Below are 21,514 nucleotides of genomic sequence, written 5' to 3'. Positions count from 1 at the left end.
CACGCACGCACTCCCCATTCAGTTCGCATATTAGAACAGCTAGAATATCACGCTGACTACGTTTTCGTTCTTTGTGGGCTTCCGAAAAGTTAAGCGCGGATATTGTATTACGAAGTATTACCGCATAATTTATTATAATTCTTTATTTCGAAAAAACGAGTACTACTGTCCTCCCAACGTAATCTAAAAACGTTGTGTCCTCCAAACTTCTGAGCTTTGGCGAGCTCTCTTTTGCCTGTACTGGGTGGTTTCAGGGCAGCCGAAAACTGCTCTCGCAATAGAAATTCTACAAAAAAAAAATACGGAGCTGCTCTGGAACAGTTCTGGGGAGACCAAAATGACAAATAAAAGTGCTTGCAAAGCCGCTGTCGGGGAGAGCGAACGGGTGAATGTCTGCGCGCATCAGCTGTCGCGCTACCGTGCATCAGCAGTTCAGAAGTGTGAGCGTGGCCGTCGCCGGCCAACAGTTGACTGCTGGCAACCTGGTTATCGACGTCACCAATTGCAACTTTGCTCTCAGCCAATCGGCGGTCGACAGCGCAGCTCGGCCGGCGTCGCTGTACGACAGCCACGTTGTTTTTTAACTTTTAAGTAGCCGGCACAGCCTTCGTAGGGAGACACGTCTCGAGCCGGGCAACGCCATGAAGCAGATTATTTTGCTAGCCGCTTTTGTGTCGGCTGTCTTGGGAAGCGACGTGCTCGACTACTCGGGATCCGATTTTGACGATCGGATCAGGGAGCACGACACCGCTCTTGTGGAATTTTTTGCCCCATGGTGAGTCACGATAATTCGAAATTACGTCCGGTACGCAGCACTCGTACTCAAAGCCGCCGCGTGTCTGCTGTGTGGGCGTTTTATTACTAACTGGCCGCTTGTGTTACTCTTACAGGTGCGGTCATTGTAAGAGGTTAGCGCCCGAGTATGAAAAGGCGGCCACTGCACTTAAGGATAACGATCCGCCGGTGCCACTTGTCAAAGTAAGGGAATCCCGTTCGTTGCTAGAGAGCGGCTTTTCTTTACATAACTTCCTCTTAGGTCGACTGCACGTCGGAAACCGGCGGCAAGGACACTTGCCAAAAGCATGGCGTGAGCGGCTACCCCACCCTCAAGATCTTCAAGGGTGGAGAATTCTCCTCGGAGTACAATGGCCCTCGGGAGTTCAGTAAGTGGTCACGGCGCCTTTGGGCCCGAGTTGCAGTTAAGGCTAACCGTTTCATTTGCCCGAACAGGTGGCATTGTCAAGCACATGCGGTCGCAAGTCGGGCCCGCCTCCAAGGAATGCACCAGCGCCGAAGAACTCGAGAAGCTGCTTTCAAAGGACGAAGTGGTCATTGTTGGTGAGTCCGCCGTTCAGGACGGCGCGCCACTCGATTCGCGGTTATCGCTAAACCTCGCCCGTCCTTGCAGGCTTCTTCGAGAACAAGGATGTCGCCCTGCACGAGCACTTCCTTAAGGTCGCCGACAAACAGAGGGAATCCTGGGTTTTCGGCCACACTTTCAACAAGGACTTGCTCAAGAAACATGGCCATACCAAGTAATAGCCGCGGTCGTCATTTTCACGGTTTTAATCTCGTAGTCGCACCACCCTAAATGTCGTCTTTTTCGTTTTCAGCAAAGTGGTGCTCTTCAGGCCAAGTGTGCTCAAGAACAAGTTTGAGGAGAGTGAAGCAGTGTACGAGGGTGCGGCAGACAAGAATGAGCTGGAGAAGTTCCTGAAGGAGAACTAGTGAGTCCTTGCCATATGGCAACGTGATGTTGTTCTTAAGAACAGAGGTTCATTTTCCTCCTTTGTGTTTCTTCAGCCACGGCCTTGTTGGCCACAGGACCCAGGACAACTACAACCAGTTCCAGGCTCCTCTCTTGGTTGCCTACTACGATGTTGACTACACCAAGAATGCAAAGGGTAGGCAGTCTCTTCTTGCAAACGTACAAAAGCTGCATTTGGTTTGTGCACATTAAACATCTATAGGTTTACGCTTTTTGATGCCGAAGCATAGTCTAGCAGCCTGTTGTGGCCACTGATCGCAGCTTCGGCGTTTTGTTCATCTCCGAGCAAGCAGACTTACAGAAAAGGCATCACTCGTGTTAAATGTTACACGCAAAAAGTTCATGAAGCAGTGCACGGCACAACTGTCTAGCGCTTGTGAATTGCATGTTCTGCAGCGCACAGCTGCCCTAAGAATCTCGACAGGTGGGATTTTGATGTATTAACTTGAGGAGCTGCCATTGTAGCCGTTTTCACAGCCAGCTTGTCTTCACAGATAGATTATCAACCGGCAGTAAAGTACAAATAAGAGTACATGGCCTCTGCAAAAGAGTTTGCTGGAAGAGGCATGGTGGTGAGAATATTTTCACAGGCACAATTATGTTCTCTTTCGTGCCTAGTGAAACCAAGATGCATGCCAAACGAGGGGTTGTAGCTGCACAGTGCACATGTCTTGAAAATAGCAGCAGCCTACGTTTGCAAGACATGTGCTACTTACCAACGGTAAAAAGCTCATTGCTTCTATGACTGCACTGCAGCAATATTTAATGATAGCGTACATGGTGCAGTGTGCTGGTAAATAGGACATGACGGGGTGTCTACAATGGGAGGCCAACTAGTTGGGTATATTGGGGCAGAACTACTGTTATTAATTACTGCCCAAGTAATTTTTTTTCATGTGCTGCCCAGTGTAGTTAACCATTGCAACAATAACTGTTGATTCTGAACATTAGAACAAGCACCGCAAGTCATTGTTTAGCATACATAACTGATCAGTTATTGTTCTAACAGGGCTCGAGTTTGCTGGGTTTGAGCACAGTTGCTAATATTATAAATTTACTATTTCGAAATCTGTTTGAGCAAACGTTAGTTTGGTTTTGGACTCATTCTTTTCACGGCTTTGCATCCAGTTCTTGTCGAAATACTTATGAATGGTGCCTTGCTGTAACCATTTTGGGTTAAAACTAGAATTTCCAAAGGCCATTCAGATCCGTACCATTTAGATTTCCCCCATCTCACAGCTAAGTCATTTGTAAGTACTTGTTAACCAGGTGGTGCAAGATTTGTCACATAATTGTGGTGTACGAATTTTATTTCGGTTGCACAAGTTGCCTTCATCAGTTTTCTCACTCAGCTCCATTACAGCCACAAAAGATGTTTTTTTAACGAAAAAAAAGCAAGAATTATTTAAAAACTTTCAGATTTTGCGCCACAGTGACTTGTTATAAGCAAAAATGACGTCATATGGGCCAACAATAAAACACAATTTTCAGTGCATTAACTGCACGTTAGCATTCAAGTGATGCGGTCAAATGGAACTAGAGGCCTCATTACAGACGTCCAGCCGTGTCGTCGCGACAGGTCAGTTAGGCGGCTGCCAATCGCACATACAAGGTTCAGTGACTTCATTGGCTAGGGAAATTGGCTAGGGGGTCGCGACTGCTTCACACGTTTTCTTTAATATCTCCGTTAATAGTTCGAAGATTGCAATGATATTGGTATCATTGTTATCGGGACTAGGCAGTCTTTCTAATAAACCCAACTTGTATTTTGTCTTCATGGCTTCTTCAACATACGAGCATGCTGGTAGAGAAGGCTATGCCTCCGAACCTGCTACACCACCTGGTGCAGCGGCTTGCACATCACGCAGCCCAACTTGTCCCAGCTGTTCCACTGGTGCAGCGTGCCTGAAAAGTGTGCTACCCTGTTCCATTGTGCAGGCACCAACTACTGGCGCAACCGCGTGCTCAAGGTGGCCCAGAAGTTCAAGGGCAAGCTCAACTTTGCCATCAGCAACAAGGAGAGCTTTGCGGCCGAGATGGACGACTACGGCCTGTCCTCGCACGGCAACAAGCCCGTGGTGGCCATCCGCAACGCCCAGAGCGAGAAGTTCCGCATGACGGACGAGTTCAGCGTGGAGAGCCTGGAGAAGTTCCTCAACGACTACGTGGCGGGCAAGGTGAAGGCGCACCTCAAGTCCGAGCCGATCCCCGAGAGCAACGATGGGCCCGTCAAGGTGGCCGTCGCCGAGAACTTCAAGGAGCTCGTCCTCGAGAACCCCAAGGATGTGCTGGTCGAGTTCTACGCCCCCTGGTGCGGACACTGCAAGAAGCTGGCCCCTACTTACGAGGAAGTTGGAAAGACGGTGCGTGGGTCTTTTTGACGCTGAACTGGCAGGGGATTGTCTCAATCAGGGGATTCCGAGTTCCTTAAAGGAGTACCGACACAAAATTTTAATAAGTTTTTTTCGCAGCTTTAGGTGCCTACGAGCCCTCTCTCAAATCATAGAATGGCACATTAGATTGTCAAATGCAGCATACATAATTACAGCTCCGTTTATTTGCATCAGTTCCGGTTTCGGTGAAGCGAACACAGGCAACCGCCATGACAAGAAAGCGCATTTGTTGTCATGCCACAGCCGGTGCCAGTCAACCCAACCGGTTGTAGTCGCACGTGGCATTAGTCCCAAAAACTGCGAAAGGAAAAGCACACACCAACAAGGTAGAAATTAAAATATGTTCTACTGAACGGTTACGGTTTAAACTTCCAAGGGGTTATCTCCATATATAAAAGAAGCTTTTTACATAGTAATCTGAGCTTTAAAATTTCACGTCAATACTTCTTTAAAGATAAACGAAATGACCGTTACCCTCAATTATTCATGCGAGCACCTTTTTGGTGGCAGGAACCTCGCTTATTTTACCCCGAACCAAAATGTCTTCGGTACAGGCCTTTTTAATAGCTTCAAGTGTTTTGTGGTAAGGGAGCTTTTGTATTGGTCCGAAAGCAGAGGTGCTATCGCAGTTGTACTGAGTTTTTATGGCCGAGTTCGGTGGCTATATAATGCCAGCTTCAATTGCGTAAACTTGGGACACGCCATATGAAAGGGAAATTTAAATTTGAAGCACTGTTAAAATTTCGGCTTTTATTGTACATGCCATGAGTGGTTTTTGGTGTGCGGGTGGTAGCTGAGACCTGCGTTAACCGAAACTTTTTTTTTCCCCCTTAGCTTGCTGGTGAGGATGTTGAAATCGTCAAGATGGATGCCACAGCCAACGACGTTCATTCCAGCTTCGAGGTCTCTGGGTGAGTACGTTTTTCTAACTCAGTGGTGAACCGTTGGATTGGCAGTGGACTGCTCTTCACAGTGCGTGCCAACTGCAATGCCTGATGCGCCCCCTCTTTTCTTGCAGTTTCCCCACTCTCTACTGGGTGCCCAAGGACGACAAGGAGAACCCGAAGAGGTACGACGGTGGCCGGGACCACGACGACTTCATCAAGTACATTGCCAAGCATGCCACCAACGAGCTCAAGGGCTTCGACCGCTCTGGAGCCAAGAAGGCCAAGGAGGAGTTATGAGGCAGCATCATGGTGTTGGGATGGGGGCCATTGTTTCCATCATTTTCATTTGGGGGTTTGTGGAGTCTTGTTTGCCTGTTTGCCATCTCTGTACAATAAACGGACATGTTTTTTTTCTACTCACTGACAGTTGGCTGTGATCATTTTTATTCAGCAGCTTCTCATGAGTGCACTTCCACACCACTCCACTCTTATGTTATTGGCAGGACAGCAGAAACAACAGAGACAAAACTTTGTAAACTGTTACACAATAGCATCATTGCTCCAAGTGATTGATGCGTATGTCGGGTATTGTTTCTTCAGGATTTCTGTAGCCCTGGCGTGGTCTGCTTGCCCGTAGGTTTGAGAATTGCCGTAGACTTTCAGCTCCTTGGTGTCTGGAAGGTGGACGATGTATCCACCCCCGAGGCATTCGCACTCCAAGCCTGCTGCCTTCAGCACAGCAGTTTCCTTCTCCAGGACCTAAGCAGAATTAGTAATATGTGAGAACACATCTGGGGCTAAATAAAAGCTTCTGACCTTCCAAATTGATTCACTTGCAATATGCCTTGCAGTAAAGTACAAATTTTTTTTTCTGCCTCCGTATCTCGAGGAAGATGGTGGTGGTGGTAAAAACGTTTATTTGAGCTTTAGGGGAGAGGGAAGGGGAAGTGGTCAGCCTCCCATGTCCAGGAGGCCGCGAGCCCGCGCCGATTCCAGAGCTCGTTTCACCAGGGCGAGCTGCTGCTCCGGTGACGAGCTGGTCAGAGCGGACTCCCACTGCTCAAGGGTGGGGGAGTGAAGGGGGGTTGGGTGCTGCGGGCAGGAGAAGACTAGGTGGAAGGTGGTAAGAGGAAGGTCACACGCTTGGCAGTTATGGGGGAATAGGGATGGGGAGATGTGCGAGAGAATCGTGTGATTATAGAAAGTTTCCGTCTGAAGGCGGCGATAGACATAGGCTTCATGTGGGGTAAGGGATGGGTGGGGAGGAGGGTACCTTCTTCTGTTGTTTGTGTAGTGGGAAAGGATGGAGCTATAGGTAGAGTAAGCTACGGAAATACCAATGCACTACGGTTGCCCTAGCATTGCTTTCGCACCTTTGAAATGTGATTGTCCTGTTCTCTCATTGGGAGGAATGCAATAACACGCTCCCTTTGTCTATGTTTGCAGCACAAAAACTCAATTTGGCCTTATTTTCAACTGCCAACCAAGTTTACCCAGACTGCTTCAAAAGTTAATTTTATTCCTGTTTCAAAGCAAAGCTTGTGCCTCTGATATATCCCATGTGCTGATAGCCCAGCAACTAGTATTTCCTTTCCTCCAAATGTCCTCACATTGAGTAGTTTGTGAGGTGAATATGGAAATGGCACTTGCCTCTAGAAACGTAAATGCGCAATCACTGCAAAATAGATTTAATGAGCAACTTTAAACAACTGCTGTAGTTGCTATGCAGCAGTCACAGGTGTGTTGCAAACAAAACACAACCGCGTTAATTAGCCACATCAGAAAAGCACCCCATTGCAGTCACAATCATTAAGTAATATGCCACAGTTTCCAGAAACAGGCAACACCGTTACTATTGTGCTTTTGCAAATGATTGGCATAAATATCACGCTGAACACTTTATTGTGCTTATGAAACAGCACAATAAGTGACAGAGTCAACATTCACATATTTTAGACATCCTCCTCCTAGAGCTGTAAGGAACAGCAAAGAAATGCCAACAATAAATAATGTTGCTTGACCGTAGCGCTCTGTGCACTTCGTGCATGTGTCATCACATACATTACAATATAAAAAAATGGAGGAGACAATGTATGCACCCCTTTCACTTGTGGCTGTGTGTCAAGGGATTTGGACTTGCCTCAATGAACAGAGCACACCATGTCCTTTATTTAATAAAGGTTCTGACGGTAAACGCTCGAATTGCAGTGTTCTGATGATTGATGCTATAGGGGTTCTGCATTTGGTACCCATGCAAGCACTTGTTCAATTTATTCTATCACATGCACAAAAATTTAGCCAATTTTTTTTGTCCCTTTAAAAGACTAAAAAGGATGAACTTCACCATTGTATCAGTTAGGTTTTCTAGAATGGTGTAACATCTCACAGCTATTGTGTAAAGAACTAGCATTGTTACTGTTGTGCAAGTTACTGGACACAAAAAGTATTGCATTATATTACAGTTGCATGTTTTCAGGAATAGTAGCTAGTTACCACTAACATGTTTTTAGTAACTAGTCACTGCAAAAAACTGGTTCGCCGTGTTGTGTAACGCTGCTCTGAATGAATGAAATTGCCACGTCGTTTGTGCTGCACCAACAAGATGTCACTGCGTAATCGTTCTACATACAGGGTGCACTGCAGGGAAACAATCTGGCTTTTGCTTCAAATGGTGATTGACATTTTCGTGCAGACATCCTAACTGGATTACGAGTGAAATAGGCACTGCCCTCAGAACTTGGACATTTCACTATGGGGGCAAATGACCTGTCTGCAGGGGGTCTACAGAGGTACCCTCTTTTCTTTTCAATTGCAATCTAAGGTGATTTAGTGTGTTTGCATGTGGAAATCTCTCGCATCTTGTGGTTAAAGAAGTGGGGACGTTGGAAGGGGACAATCCTTGTGTGAGGAGAGGTGCACCACACACACTGCCCGCCCCACACATGGAACCCATCAAGTCGACTTTTCAAGTCTCGCAGCTCGAGCGGGTGCCCAAAAGGGTTAAAAAAATTTGAACATATATGTGCTTGCTTCGCTGCGAATGACATGGTAAGACGACAGTGCCTCTGTTGCTGTCGAGTTTGTCACTTTCATATTCAGTAGTCTACAAAAGATTTACAGTTTAGTTGAAATTTGCTGCCTTGGCAGACACCAGAGCAACACCGCTGGTACACCATCCTTGCTGGGCGGCACGAATAGCGTGACAAAGGTTTCCAAACCATACTAGTTGTGTGTGATACCTATTCGCTCTGTGGCCAGATCACCACTGCCTCTGCGCATCTAATGGCATGCACATCCAGCATCCATGTACATCCAGCGCCACTCCAGGTGAATCCAGGGTCTACGACATGCTGACATTCACCACAACTGTCTGTCATTTCCTACACATAAGTTCACTGCACTCTGGTGACCCCGCTGTAATTCTGTTTCTGGCTGTTAAATTCTTTCGAATGGCAGACAGACAGACAGACAGACCAGGCCCAAAACTATAATCTTATAATTTTACTATATTCTTCACAAACCTCCTGTTGCCCTTTCAGGGCAATGCCAGGTACAGTTTTACATTCTTTTTGCATAGAAACATTATAAAAATGTGCCTTTTTTACCCATCTTCCCGGTTGTTCAATTTTTCAATTCTAGGTAAAAGCCATTGCCTCATGCTGATGGGGTCTTCAGCCTTCAAGAAAATGAAATGAAAACTGGAAGTGCTTGCAGACACGAGTGCAATACTTATTGAATGCAATTGTTAAGTTTTGGATAAACTTGTTTGAGAAACATTAATTTGAAAAACGTAGCCTTTATGCAGTATTGTAGCAAAGAGCTAGGGCTGTTGTGTTTACTCATAAGTGTTGAAGCCTTTTGCATTGCTCTGTTGTGGAATGGGAAACTTAGTAAATTTACCCTTCATTTTTCTGCAATTCTAATGTACGGTAGTTGATGAGTGATGGTAAACATAAATTTTTACAAAAGTCCGCTCGGTGGCCTTTCTTGTGGTTCAATGAAGCTGGGTGACATGCTTAGGTAGATGGTTTTACAAATCCTGTATGTGAAACCAAAAATGAAAGACCTTTCAGTACCAATTATAATACAGCACACAATTCACATGAAACAGCTGTCAATGGTGTTTACAAAAAGGCTCAAGTTATTGCACTTGTTGACCCCTATGCACTCATACTCAGGGAAACATGCACAGTTCGAGGGCTACGGCAAAGCCTCGATTTGCTCCACATTACTGCTTACGCTGCCCTGAGCATCTGCAATTTAACGCAATTTCCAAATGTTCAAGTGTTGCAATAATACAATAATCTTGCCATAACTAACAAAATTAGGCCAGTCGTCATGGTGTTACTTGTCAGAGCACCTAGCCATGTAACGTGTCAAGCGGTTATACACAAATGCAACACTGTGGTTAAAATTTGTGTCTTGGTCATATATTTATCTGCATAAGCTGTAGCACAGACTTGAAATTAAAAAAAATGTAGTTCAGATAAAAATGGTTCGAAACACACGCTGCAATGCCAATCCTATGGATTGCGCTTACATTTTGCAGTGAACACATTTCAAAACGACCACACTACCCACCAAAACTGCTGATTTTTACTATGTCGTGCACCTGCATCGAAATATATCTTCTCGGTTGCAGCTCTCCTCTCCAACTTTCCGGCAAAAAATATTTTTAGTTCAAAGTGGGGTTTTATGCACTCAAGCCTGGTCTATGAGCCACGCCATAGTGAAGAGACGTGGATTAATTTAGGCTACCTGGGGTTCCTTAACATGCCCGAAATCTCGTGCACACGCACCTTTTTTTTTTCCGCTCCTACCGGAAAGACGGCAGTTGCGGCTCAAAATAAAACTCTCGACCTCGTGCTCCATGGTGCAGCACTTTAACCACTGAGTCACTGCAGTGGGAGTAATTATTTTTAGATGACAGTCGAGAAACAAATTCCCCCTCTTCCTTTAACCTTTCTCGGTTAAACTTCTACTGCTAAGCAGGTGCTTCTTGCTGCAGCAAAACCTCTTTTTATTCCTGCGAGATGTTTTCAACTAATCAGTTTACTGCTCGCTCCTAAAAGTGCTCTGTAACCTCAAATCCACATCAAAACACGTCAAAATGGCTTGGTTCAGGCATCACAGTTTGAATCGAGTAATTTTAATTTTGTTTGGCAATCTGCCTTTCTTTAGCTTTCTTTCAACGTATATCTCATTTTCATGTCAACATTGATAGTTACGATGACAGTGCACAGCCCTTAGTTAAGAACACACGTGTTTGTTCTTACGACAGAAAATGAAAAAAAAAAAATAAATAAAATAAATAAACAATGCATCAAGAACGGTGGCAAAGAGGGGCGAAATAAAAGTAAACACAAACAAAAAAGCTTGAGCTGGAACTTATGCAGTAAAAGAAAGGGCAAACAACACACGTTAAATAAAAAGAGATGCACTGTCCCAACAGATGAATCTCAAGCATTACAAGAGCTTTCTGAAAGAAAAAAGAAAGAAAAATCCAAACTAAATTGAACCAGCCTAAATTTCATTCATCATGGGAGGAGGACCAAGAGGGTAGGGAAAGAGCGTGAAAGGCGGGAGGAGGAAACAGGAGAGGCAGTCACATGGCAGGGGCGGCAAAAGACTATCATCTTTCAACGACATTTGCAGCCAAGCAAGGAGATATGCCACCAATTTTTTTCAAATCCTTTTAGTGCACTCTATACTCCCCAATGTTCCCATGCGTCTGAACATTTTTGTTGGTTGCTGCAGTGGCATACCCAGGAAGCATTTTCAAAGACTCGTTCTCAAACAAGCTCCAGGGAAGAAGCAGGGTGGTACTTTACATGCTTGTTAACTCTTTAAACCCCCTCCTCGCACCTCCTAACTACATGTGAAAAAGGGTGGGGACCATTAAAATTCTGGGGTGGGGGGGTTTGAAGCCCAAACATAGCCTCCAGCTATGCACCTACCCTTGAGAGTGCTCTATCATCACAGAATACAGTGCATGCCTTGCTTTAGCGAAAAGTTTATCAGTGCGTACATCGATATATCATGAAATTCCTCCGCACTTCCATACTGCTCAATGTGCCTTACGGCTAACGTGCATCATTTTTGGACAATCATTGAAGCCTACTCGGGGGTTGTTCTTCTGCACAAGCTACTTGTAACCTTGGTTACGGTGCCAGTACAGACATTTCTGAGTGGAAAGGGGGGGGGGGTCATTTCTCAGGTAGGTTAGATGCCCACAGCAGAAGAAAGGTCCTTAAGTAAGCCAAAACATTGTACAGTTTCAAATTTTGCATAGCTGAAAAAAAGCAGAGGTCGCCCCACAATGATGCAGTCGGGGATAAAGTGTTTTGTTACTGAAAACCGTGCAGGTTGAACCCTTAGCAGCCGTGACCGTACAGGTAAAAATAGAACTGGTTGTAGTATGTAAAAGTTCTAGTGGCACATGAACAAACCCAAAGTGGATGAAATTCATCTATAGCACTCCACATTTGGTGCACCTCACAGCCCAGTTGTAGCTTCAGAATTTAAAACCTAAAATTTGATGCACTGACTCGCATGCAACCTGAAGTGCCGTATGCTACAGCTGAACTTATAAAGCAGGTCCATCGCAAGTTCTTCCCAGTGCGCACTACTGCATAAAGTGCATTGCCTAGGCCTTAGGGAAACCACTGGCCATGCTGGTTTTTGCAAATTTTTCTGCAAAATTCTCGCACGCTATCACCCCCCCAGCCATTGCAGTTGTAGAGCATAAACATGCGTCCTAGATTCATTCTTCGTGGTGCAGGCCTGGATCCTGGGAGATCCCCCCCGAACTCCACCGATGGCTGTGGGGGCCCCACCACTTCCTCCGGGAAACGGGGGCGAACTTGTATCTTTAGGACTTCTTAAATTATGCCAAAGGGCGTAATATCGCAGTAAAAAAAATTGCAAGAAAGTATTATCATTTACTTAAATTCGAGTGAGTGAACCAAAAAATGAACTTAAACAAGTCATCATGAATTTCTTCACTGAATTTGCAGCCCATCTTTACCATCACTGCAAATAAATCCTGCGAGCACAGAATAAAAAGCAGTACCTTCAAAACTTACACTTGAGAAAAAAATACTCTGTACCACAGGGACAACATAGAAGGATCATAAAGACAACAGAATGCATAATAATGAAGTAAAAAATGTGTACAGTTCATGGAATGACCCTCGGATTTCAATCTTGTACAACAGGGCTTTGGTAGTACACCACAAAATGGGAGCAGAAGTTAAAGAAGGACATCTTGCTGGATGCCTATCCCCAGATGAGAAGGCACTTTCCCCTCAGCAACAGCCAAGGCAGGAATAATGCACCACTGCACAGTTTACTTGGACTATCATAAATCCGCCCAGGGCTACTGGTTCATTTGGGCTATCTGGGGCTAGTAAATGTTTGTTCAATGAGCAGGAACCATTTCCGTATTGTAACTCCAAGAGGAGGATAGTAGCAGTGGGCAGAAATTAGTAACCGCAGCCTTATTCAAAGCAGCCCCTGTGCTACCATGGCGAGCACACTTCAATTCGATCATGGCAAAATATGAATGCCCGTAGACAAACCCATTTCCCATGCTCCCTTCATGTAGTGTGGGGCTTCTACGAAAAGCACATGCCCCAACATTAGTCAGATACTCTAAGTGTCACTAAAGGCAGTTTCCAGAGGTCTGTAACAAGCATACCAAACCGTAAGTCCAAATAATGAACCCTGGTCATTCACAAAGGTTTGGAAGGGCAACCGCGTAAACCAAACCACTGCTCTGCAGGCGCTGCCACTGTTTCAGTATTTGACCCGTGACATTTTCATCACTCCAGTCAAAGTAGGTTTGCAAGGTTCTTACCTCAGTGTGGTGAGCCGCAAGAACGGACCCTCGGACAATATACTTGCACACTTCCTCATCATCCTTGCCGTACACCTTGAGCAGGATGTATCGGCTGCGGCCAACCTCGAGGGCCACATCTGGAATTCCACTCAGGGCAGACATGACTGGCTGGAAACAAAGCTGACACGTTAGCAATGCCTTCCGAGCATGCCCACAAAAAATGGCACCCTGTAGCATGACATAAATTACTTATGCACACTTAAAACGTGCACTTTTGTTCTCTACCCTCTCAGAATGTTGAAAAGTTTAAGCAGAATGACTGAAGTTTATTGGCTTTATGATTGCTCCAATGCTAACCAATACGTAATGTAAATGCGAACCAGAAGAAATGACTACACAACCTCCCTTAAATGCAGCTGCAAAGCAAGCCAGGCTTACTCTCATTAAGTCTTGGTTGTGGGGGGGGGCTGAGACCAGTTTTTTTTTCCCCCGAGACAGCCACTGAGCTATTTAGGTGCCTAGCTGTGCATGCTAGAACAATAGATTAATGAGGAACCCAAGCAAGCGATTCATGCTCATCACAGCATCGTTGTATGCATTCAGGGGATGCTGCATATTAATCTCGAATCTTTTTTTATCCCCCGATTTTCCAACTAATGTAGATACGCTCGGACCAAAATTTGGCCACAAGTGGCGCAGAATATTTAAAGATACGCATATTAATTCGTCAGTTCAGTCCCAGTTCAGAAGCACAACACAAAACAATTGAGCGACAACTGCGCCGACCGTTCAATGACTGGGTAGTCGTTCGCTACTCTTGACGACGATCAGCTCAAAGGTCGCTGAATTGCTCGTGGTTATTGATTTGAGCTTTGATTTAACATCGACAACTGGTAAAAGTAAATAAAGTACAGGTTAAGATCAAAGTAAGTTGGTAAAGTACCTAGTATGTACTTCGTAAAAGTATTCGCGGCTATGATCACTGTCCCCAAGTAGTGCTTCCCTTTTTGGCGCCTTGCAAGAAGCAGTGGGGAACACCCCAGTCGTGATTCAAGCCAAGGCGTGCGGCACGCTGAGTGGTACAACTACTTTATTTTAAATTACTAGTCGGGCTATACAAGTTGAAGTCGCAGGGCCGGGCCTAGTATCCTTCGTTCGACCACGTAATGGACTTGTAGTCGGGGAAGTTGCGCTTCAGTATTTCCACGGCCTTGCTGTGGTCGGCCTGACCGTATCCCTGAGAGTAGCCGAAAACCTTTATCTCGGCGCAGTCCGGGTTGTGGATGATTCTTCCGCCGCCTAAGCACTCCGTCTCCAAGCCACTGATGGACTCGATCTTGCACATTTCCTTCTCGTAGATGTCGGCGTGGTAGGCAGCCGAGGCTGAACCCCGCACGATCAGCTTGCTCCGGTTTGGATCAGCCTTGTCGTGCACTTTGATTAGCACGTATTTGAAGCGACCGTTGTCAAGCTTCACTTCGGGAATGGCTTCGAATGTGTTTTCCGACATCTTGCGCTCTTGGCGAAAGTGGGGCCCGACCACAAACGAGCAACAGGGGTGCAAGTGCCCACCACCGGCTGTAGCTGGCAGTGTCCGTCGAGGACTACGTGAGCAAGTTGCTGATAATGCTCCAGACAGTGCAGTTCGAGCTCCGTCGAAGTGTTGAACTGCGGAGGCACAAGTCACTGCGCGGTGTCTGCCCAAAACAGCAAAACACAGCGCCGAAAAATTACACCGCACCAGAGCGATCAGCTTGAAAGTTAATTGAGCTCGCGCACTGCGGATTCTTCGAGTCTGGCTTGTCTCGATTTCTACGCGACTAAATAAGGGTAGGCTAGCGGCCACTTGCGGAAGATCACGGGCTCGCCCAGATTATGCTGAATTTATGACGAGCAGGTTATAAATAATCTCCCCTACCTCTTTCGCGATACTCTTTTTTTTAGTATTTAGAGCTTCACCTGCATCGTTCGTTTGCTTGCATATGAAACCTCCACCACCCGCTTTTGGCGGGCCAACCACCACGTTGAACTTTGTGACAGCAACAAAAACAAACAAGCAAATATCAAATTAAATGCACACAAAATAGTCATCAATATTGAATTAAACGAAAACTATTCAGAGAATCTACATGTACCGGCGCACAGAAGTGCTGGGTCAAAACAAAAGCCTTTTCTATGTTTTTGTTTCAGCGATCACAAAGGATAACGAAACCGAAACTGCGCTGGCTTTCGGCTATCGTTTGCGCGCCTAATAACAGCGCCTGAACGCGCAAAAACGGATGAAAGATGCCTGCGGCCGAAATCACCGCCGACAGCTGCCCTCACTTACCTGTAGCGCCACAGGAACGATCTGAGCTGGAGACAAGAGCGACAACAATAGACCTTGCCCCAAAATAGAATTGGCGCAGAAGCTCGCAGAGGACGCTGCGCGGCGCCTTTTCTCCCAGGAAACCGAAAGAAAGCTCCCTTTCTTCTTGGCTGCAAGCAAGTGGTCCAGCGCGAGTTTCAAGTAACGGCGTCAGCAAAAGCAACCAAGGGCACCGCGCACAACATGCAACCGCTCTTTTCCCCAGAAACGATCCGGCTGGGTGCAGACATCATCGGTGCCCATTCAGTTATGCAGTGCGTGCGGCGTGTAGCGGCTCTAGAGATGCGCATACTCACCGGACAGCTGCAACGTTGTTCCACTCCTCAATCGGCAGTGGGCAAGTTTCCGCTCGCTGATGGAGCCGCGCGCTCCCTTCCTCTATTTTTAGGAAGGAAAACACCAACACCAACGCCGGCGTTTGCGAATCATAGGGGCCGCTCAAAAAAATCGGCAACTCTGAGAAGCCGCTGCGGCAACTCGGAGGAGAGAAGCGGCATCTGACGGGGAGGCGTAACGACCAGGATTTCAAGGGCTCACGGGACCCGCCGCTCGAGCGTGACTGGGGCGGAATTCCGGCCGCCGGCGACTATTTTCAGGTGGCGGCCTTGCAAATTCGCCCATCGCGCAATCGCCGGCGACAGACTCGCCTTTCAACTCCTCTCGGTGACGCCTTCATGTTGCGATACCGTAACAAACTAGAATTGCAGTGCGCAGCAGTTTTGCGCTGTCAACATATGTGCAAGTGATTTTTTTTTAGTGTATTATAGCACAAGGGGCGTCGAGCACATTCATTCGATCTCCTAGCTCACACTTCACGGTCTCCACGGTCTCGTAGCAGACCGATAGTAATAAACAATGTCTCAGTCCCACAAAAAATATTAATAATCGTGACGACGGCTGTTTTTAGGCGCCTTTCTAAAAAGAAAAGTCAGGCCATCTTACTGCCGACGCATATATGTATACAAACAGCCAGATGCTAACAGCTGCCTCCCTCCTCTAGATTTTCCGTCCCATGCAACAATTTATCGTCATGTTTTATTGCTTCAGCGTGGATTTTGTTCTGTAGCGAACGCCTAATTACTTTTATTTGTTTCTGACATGCCTGAAGCAAAGATCGAGTGGACCACGCAGCGCCTCCCATTTCAGCAAAACATCAAGAGTAGGAGAAGCAGGAGTGTTCATTCTTTACTTCGACCAAGAACATTTCTAAGCAAAAACAGAGCAAATAGTTTTCGTCAGATGAATAGCCAGATTAACTGTGTAGATATATGCATGCACATGAAACACAAGAAATTCGAACATTAATTACGTAGAAAAAAAAAAGGCAGCTCACACTAACGCGTCAGGCTTGAAGGTAGCGAGCTGTACGCAACCTTCATGACCATCACGACGGTTTAAGCCCCCATTGCAGCCGATTTCCTTCGCTGCCTCAACGACCTTTACTCCATTATTGTTTCTATAACTTTGAGCTTTCTTTATTTTTTTTATTTTTGGAAGTGATAATAACTAGACATCACCTTGGAGGGGCGTACGCTATGACGTGTCTTTCTCGTTCCGAGCAAACGTTGCCACGGTTGCGGAGAATGCTGGAGTGCTTTCTATTTTTCTATTTTTACGGGGGGGGGGGGGGGGGGACCTTGGCCAGTTGGCTTTAAAAACGTGCGCCGGGGACGCTGGGCGGTCACCGCGAGGCACGCAAATACGAGCGCTCGGCATCTGGTTGGTTTTTTTAACTGCCGGGCGATCGCCGCAAGGCATGCATGCGCTCGGCGTTTTCTTGGTATTTTTAACTGCGGACGCCAAACTCTAACGATTTGCTAAACGGTTTGGTTGTTAAAAATCTGTCGATAGTGTGCGCCATAGTGGATAGTGTCGGTCTCTGGCAAGTAATCTTGTATAGTGTGATGTTTGAGAGACATGCAAAATTTTTTTTTCCGCTTTCGCGTTTACGTTTGCCTCCTATCACCTAAAAGGTAGATCAGCTATTGTTTACATCGTTGCCTTTTAGCTTCACAAGCGATTCCACCGAGGGTATGTTCCGTTTTTTCCAGGCAACCAACCAACCGACCCAGAACCGTAGCTCTATTAAAGCACGATCAAGTGGAACCACGCTTACAGAGCGCTCATATATATATGCGCGGCCAGTGCCAGTGGTATAGCCCCGTGTTCAGCCATTTGATTCTGTTTATTAAAACATTAACTGGCTCATCGCCCTTCAGTCCCTGTACCTCCCCCCCCCCCCCCCCCCAAATGAATAAAGTAACAAAGGGAACAAGAGCCACGGCTCCAGAAGAACAACAGGTGTTACGAATCGGCCAGCGCCGCCGTACTTTCCCGCAGCACTCCACGGCTGTGCGGCGAAGCCACCTCGTGCGCCTTTCTGCCGTCAGGCGCCACCATGTCGGTGACAAGTTGCGACAAGCCGCGTCAGACGCTTCGTTTTCGGTGCATTTCAAAACTTCGGCGGTTGCTGCCGAGGCAGAGGCTGAGGCTGAGCGCCAGCGTGAGGAACGCGAGGAAAGAAAGCGAGTACAAGAGCTCGAGAGGCAGAAACGACAGCAGGAACGCGAGGAAAGAGAGCGACAGCACGAGGAAATGATGCGATGGTACGACCTCGATATCGAGCGAATCCGAAGGGAAAGAAAGAAGCTCGAAAGAGAGAGACTCCAACGGGAGAACAAGCACCTAGAGCATGAAATTCAACTCGAGCAGGAAGAAGTGAAGCCCGAGTTAAGCCCCAACCACATGGAGCGATTTTGCAAGCGACTTGGGAGCGACGCGACTAGTGACGAACTACTTTTCGCCACGGACCAAGTCGCTCGCGTCCCGGAAGTGGCCTCAGCGACTAGCCAATAGGAGAGCCCCTAGGTAAGCACGCAACCTCCGGTTTTGGAAGAGAACGGGGGGAAGATTTTGCAAATCCATGCAGACGGCGTTTGCGGTGCAGCGGCAAAGAAAGCTTTGCGTGGCAAAGCTTGTGTACACGCTGGAGCAGAAACAAGAAGGCTCCCGCACACACTGGGTGAGACCCGTGTGGGAAAAACGACGTCAAGAAAGCGAATTCTTCACCGCGTTCATGTTGGAGCCGAGAGACGAGGCGCAGAAGGAAAAGCGTGCGCTATGCCCAGGGCCAGTTTTAGAGATGCAATGAAGTGCAAAAAGCAAGGTAGAAAGGCGTAATACTTTTTAGTCATGCTTTTTATGACAAATTAACAAAAAAAATGCTTGCAAACAACCAGCGTACCAAGCGCGTTACTATGAGCAGTGCGGCAACATTGAAATCGCCGTCCTCAGTCGCTCGAGCCGTCGCTGTCATGTGGTTGCCTCGGCGAGCGACTTCGGTTCGGCGACTGCGGATCCTAGTCGCGTCGCGATCGTCGCGTCGCTGGAAAAATCGCTCCATGTGGTTAGCGCTTTAGAATTGTTGCTCGACAAAGACCTCGTTGTCGAGGAAAGCACCGTGCCAGCGCTGCCAGTAGCAGACGCTCGGGAGCGCGAGTCAGAGGCGACGGTTGCGGCCCAGCAGCGCGGCAAGGTTGCTGAGAGAGATAACGACGGCGCCAGACGGCGCATTAGCTCAGACAGTCGGCAGAGGCGGCAGAGGGCAGTGCGTGTCCACTGAGTGCGATAATGTGTCGGCGTTTGTTTCGGAGATCTCGGCAGAGTGTTCGCAGTGTTCGGACGGTTCAAATTCGCGGGAGGCCTTGAGAGCGGCTACCGGTCTGAACATGAACATTTCGCGAGATAGCGACGTTTCGCAGGAATGCGTAAACGATGAGGTTACCGAGAGGCCGCACGAGTCCGCTGAAACGGAGGGTGTTCCTTCGGACGGTAGTACAGAAACGAGCGACGTGGTGGGAAAGCCGGCAATGGTCTAATTAGTGTCGCATGATGGCCGCCATGGGAGCAGTCATAGTTGATTTTACCCAAACGGACCAACCGTTTCCGCTCACTGAGTACCCAGAGTCACTGTTAATTATTTATAGTGACGCTGGCTAGTTAGTGAGCGGAAGCGGTTTGGCCGGTTGCGTCGAATCAAGACATACTGCTCTAATCAATGCAGACTGATCACTTGTAGTTGCGAAACTACACCTGCGAGGATTGCTGCACTGGATTGGAGCAGTATGTCTTGATTCGACGCAACCGGCCAAACCGCTACCGCTCACTAACTAGCCAGCGTCACTATAAATAATTAACAGTGACTCTGGGTACTCAGTGAGCGGAAACGGTTGGTCCGTTTGGGTAAAATCAACTATGACTGCTCCCATGGCGGCCATCATGCGACACTAATTAGACCGTTGCCGGGAAAGCCTGCAGTCGAGGCAGCCAACGGTTTGCAGGGTTCAGTTGGGAGTCATGACGATCTCGCCACTGAGCAAGCCGATTCCGTCCTGCCACCAGCTCAGGTAACCAACCTCGAGAAACAGCCCGCCGAGCTCGTAGAGATTCAGGTGTCGCGGGCGGCTGAGCCGTCTTTTGAGACAGGGCAGCCTGGGTGTAGTGTAGTCCTGGCAGTGAGAAAAGAGAACGGGGACGCGCTTCGGTGTTCGCGTGCTGAGGCTGTCGCCGAAAGCACGAGGGGCGATTAGGTGGTGACTGTTCGAAGCTACCAGGTGTCTAATGAGCTCGTCGTGCCCGTTTCACTCCCAGCTGATGCTCCCGATGATAGGCCAACATCGGCTGAGCTAGTTGAGGTTCCGGTGTCGCCTGTGGCTGAGCCGAAGTCGGGAACCGATCAGCCTAGAGGAAAGAACGTAAACGCGTTCCGACGTTCGCTTGCCGAACGCGTTCGCGAAAAGGTGAACAACGAGGACAGAGGGAAAACTTCTGCGCGTACTTGTGACGCGTGTTTCAGTGCGGTCATGCCAAGGTGCAAAGCCGTGAGCTCGCATCGCGCCAAGGGAACAACGCTGCCTCCAAGAAGGAGTGCGCGCCTAACGTATGAACGATGGAAAATCCCGCTCGCTCCTCCGCGCGCTCGACTGTTGTCGAAGAGAACGGCCGGTGTCCCCTCACGCGGTCGCAGCAGCGTTCAGAGAACGGTCGCACCTACAGTGCGGTACAAATTGGGGAAAGCTCGTAGCAATGACGAGAGCTCAAATCGCGGCTCTCAGCGCGAGAAGTGGCCTGTAGACGCCTGACTTTCTCAATTTCATTGTTTTTCCTGGAGCAGGTTTCGCCCTTTACGATTACATTTCTTTTTGTGTGGGACATTTCCAATCACGCGAAATGTCGCCTTTCAAGTTTGTGCACTTGTCTAAAGTACTGCTGGGCAAAAATATAACTAGAGTAGTTAGTTATTCGCGTACTTTTTCGCAACTAAAAGCCTGGTAGAGCTTCAGTGTGGATTTGTCTTCGCACTTGCCGGCGATGCGGTTGTGTCTTCCTGTGTTGTTCCGTTGCTTGCCTGACCAAGCCAGAGACGTTCTTGGGGAGCCACTACTCGTCCAGTGACCCGGCCGGTGAAGCTCCAGCACGGTGTCGTACAGCCCAGGCCTCCAGCGTCTTCCGAACACTTCACTTCGACAGCATCCCTCCGGACAACGGTTGAAGACCCTTGTCCATCGGGATCTCGGACCCCCGGCGGAGAAGCTGTTACGAATCGGCCAGCGCCGCCGTACTTTCCCGCAGCACTCCACGGCTGTGCGGCGAAGCCACCTCGTGCACCTTTCTGCCGTCAGGCGCCACCATGTCGGTGACAAGTTGCGACAAGCCGCGTCAGACGCTTCGTTTTCGGTGCATTTCAAAACTTCGGCGGTTGCCGGCGAGGCTCGTCTCCACGCTCTTCGAGGACACAGAGGCCCCGCGAACTCAGCGGAGTCCTCCTCTCTCCCCTCTCCCGGACTCAACGTGCGCCGAGGCTGTGAACGGCTTACGAACTCTCGAAAGAGCGTTGTGTGTGTCTGTGACGTTCGTGGCGTGTTGCAGCTTGTTGCGTTTTGACCGTTACCGCTTTTGGGTATAAATAGACCCCCGCAAGCGTTGTAAAAACCATTCCTGTTTGAGCAGCGAATCCATGCTGTTACTCTGCTCGAGTCCTGTATTGTAACCTCGCCCGTCGGGGCATTGTTCTTTGGCTTCGGCTCACCTCTCGCTATGAAGTAAACAGTTACGTTAGCCTACGGCTTCTGGAATTCTTCACGGCTGCAACGGCGGCTGGCCGCTCGCATCATACACGCTACCACTCGTATGTCGGAGGCCACGGAGCTCGGATCGGGTGCCCCCACTCGGTCGCAACACAGGTTAAAGTCAATATGA

The 21,514-nt window shown here is 48.0% G+C and overlaps 3 protein-coding genes across 4 annotated transcripts; 1 reads left to right on the top strand and 2 right to left on the bottom strand.

Moving 5' to 3' along the window:
- Nucleotides 1-517: 517 nt before the first annotated feature.
- On the top strand, nucleotides 518-5,468 carry Erp60 (disulfide-isomerase A3). The gene is made up of 10 exons (XM_077700205.1): nucleotides 518-775; nucleotides 891-978; nucleotides 1,037-1,163; nucleotides 1,231-1,338; nucleotides 1,409-1,535; nucleotides 1,614-1,727; nucleotides 1,804-1,904; nucleotides 3,707-4,131; nucleotides 4,996-5,072; nucleotides 5,180-5,468. Exons 1-10 carry the CDS (start codon nucleotides 642-644, stop codon nucleotides 5,343-5,345), a joined length of 1,467 nt encoding a protein of 488 aa, XP_077556331.1. The 5' UTR covers nucleotides 518-641; the 3' UTR covers nucleotides 5,346-5,468.
- Nucleotide 5,469: 1 nt separating this feature from the next.
- On the bottom strand, nucleotides 5,470-15,750 carry LOC144170421 (14 kDa phosphohistidine phosphatase-like). 2 transcript variants are annotated; one of them, XM_077700207.1, is made up of 4 exons: nucleotides 15,553-15,750; nucleotides 15,218-15,366; nucleotides 12,907-13,056; nucleotides 5,470-5,807 (listed from the first exon to the last, which is right to left on the bottom strand). In XM_077700207.1, exons 3-4 carry the CDS (start codon nucleotides 13,048-13,050, stop codon nucleotides 5,589-5,591), a joined length of 363 nt encoding a protein of 120 aa, XP_077556333.1. In that variant the 5' UTR covers nucleotides 13,051-13,056; nucleotides 15,218-15,366; nucleotides 15,553-15,750; the 3' UTR covers nucleotides 5,470-5,588. The 2 variants fall into 2 exon arrangements, with proteins under 2 accessions (XP_077556333.1, XP_077556334.1); XM_077700208.1 differs by lacking the exon at nucleotides 15,218-15,366.
- LOC144170420 (14 kDa phosphohistidine phosphatase-like) lies at nucleotides 13,961-15,179 on the bottom strand. The gene has a single exon (XM_077700206.1). The coding sequence runs from the start codon at nucleotides 14,396-14,398 to the stop codon at nucleotides 14,030-14,032; it is 369 nt and encodes a 122-aa protein (XP_077556332.1). The 5' UTR covers nucleotides 14,399-15,179; the 3' UTR covers nucleotides 13,961-14,029.
- Nucleotides 15,751-21,514: the final 5,764 nt, after the last annotated feature.

The sequence above is a fragment of the Haemaphysalis longicornis genome, unplaced genomic scaffold, assembly GCF_048455015.1.
Source record: "Haemaphysalis longicornis isolate Haplotype H1 unplaced genomic scaffold, Haemaphysalis longicornis Haplotype H1 scaffold_2, whole genome shotgun sequence".
NCBI classification, from domain to species: domain Eukaryota; kingdom Metazoa; phylum Arthropoda; class Arachnida; order Ixodida; family Ixodidae; genus Haemaphysalis; species Haemaphysalis longicornis.
The sequence above is the reverse complement of the archived record's forward strand: the minus strand, read 5'-3'. Positions and strand labels throughout refer to the sequence as shown.

Coding starts and splice junctions, on each gene's coding strand:
- LOC144170420 (XM_077700206.1), bottom strand. CDS start 14,398: ATGTCGGAAAACACATTCGAAGCCATTCCCGAAGTGAAGCTTGACAAC.
- Erp60 (XM_077700205.1), top strand. CDS start 642: ATGAAGCAGATTATTTTGCTAGCCGCTTTTGTGTCGGCTGTCTTGGGA. Junction 979..1,036: donor CGCCGGTGCCACTTGTCAAA/GTAAGGGAATCC, acceptor ACTTCCTCTTAG/GTCGACTGCACGTCGGAAAC. Junction 1,728..1,803: donor AAGTTCCTGAAGGAGAACTA/GTGAGTCCTTGC, acceptor GTGTTTCTTCAG/CCACGGCCTTGTTGGCCACA.
- LOC144170421 (XM_077700207.1), bottom strand. CDS start 13,050: ATGTCTGCCCTGAGTGGAATTCCAGATGTGGCCCTCGAGGTTGGCCGC. Junction 5,808..12,906: donor TTGCGGCTCACCACACTGAG/GTAAGAACCTTG, acceptor AATTCTGCTTAG/GTCCTGGAGAAGGAAACTGC.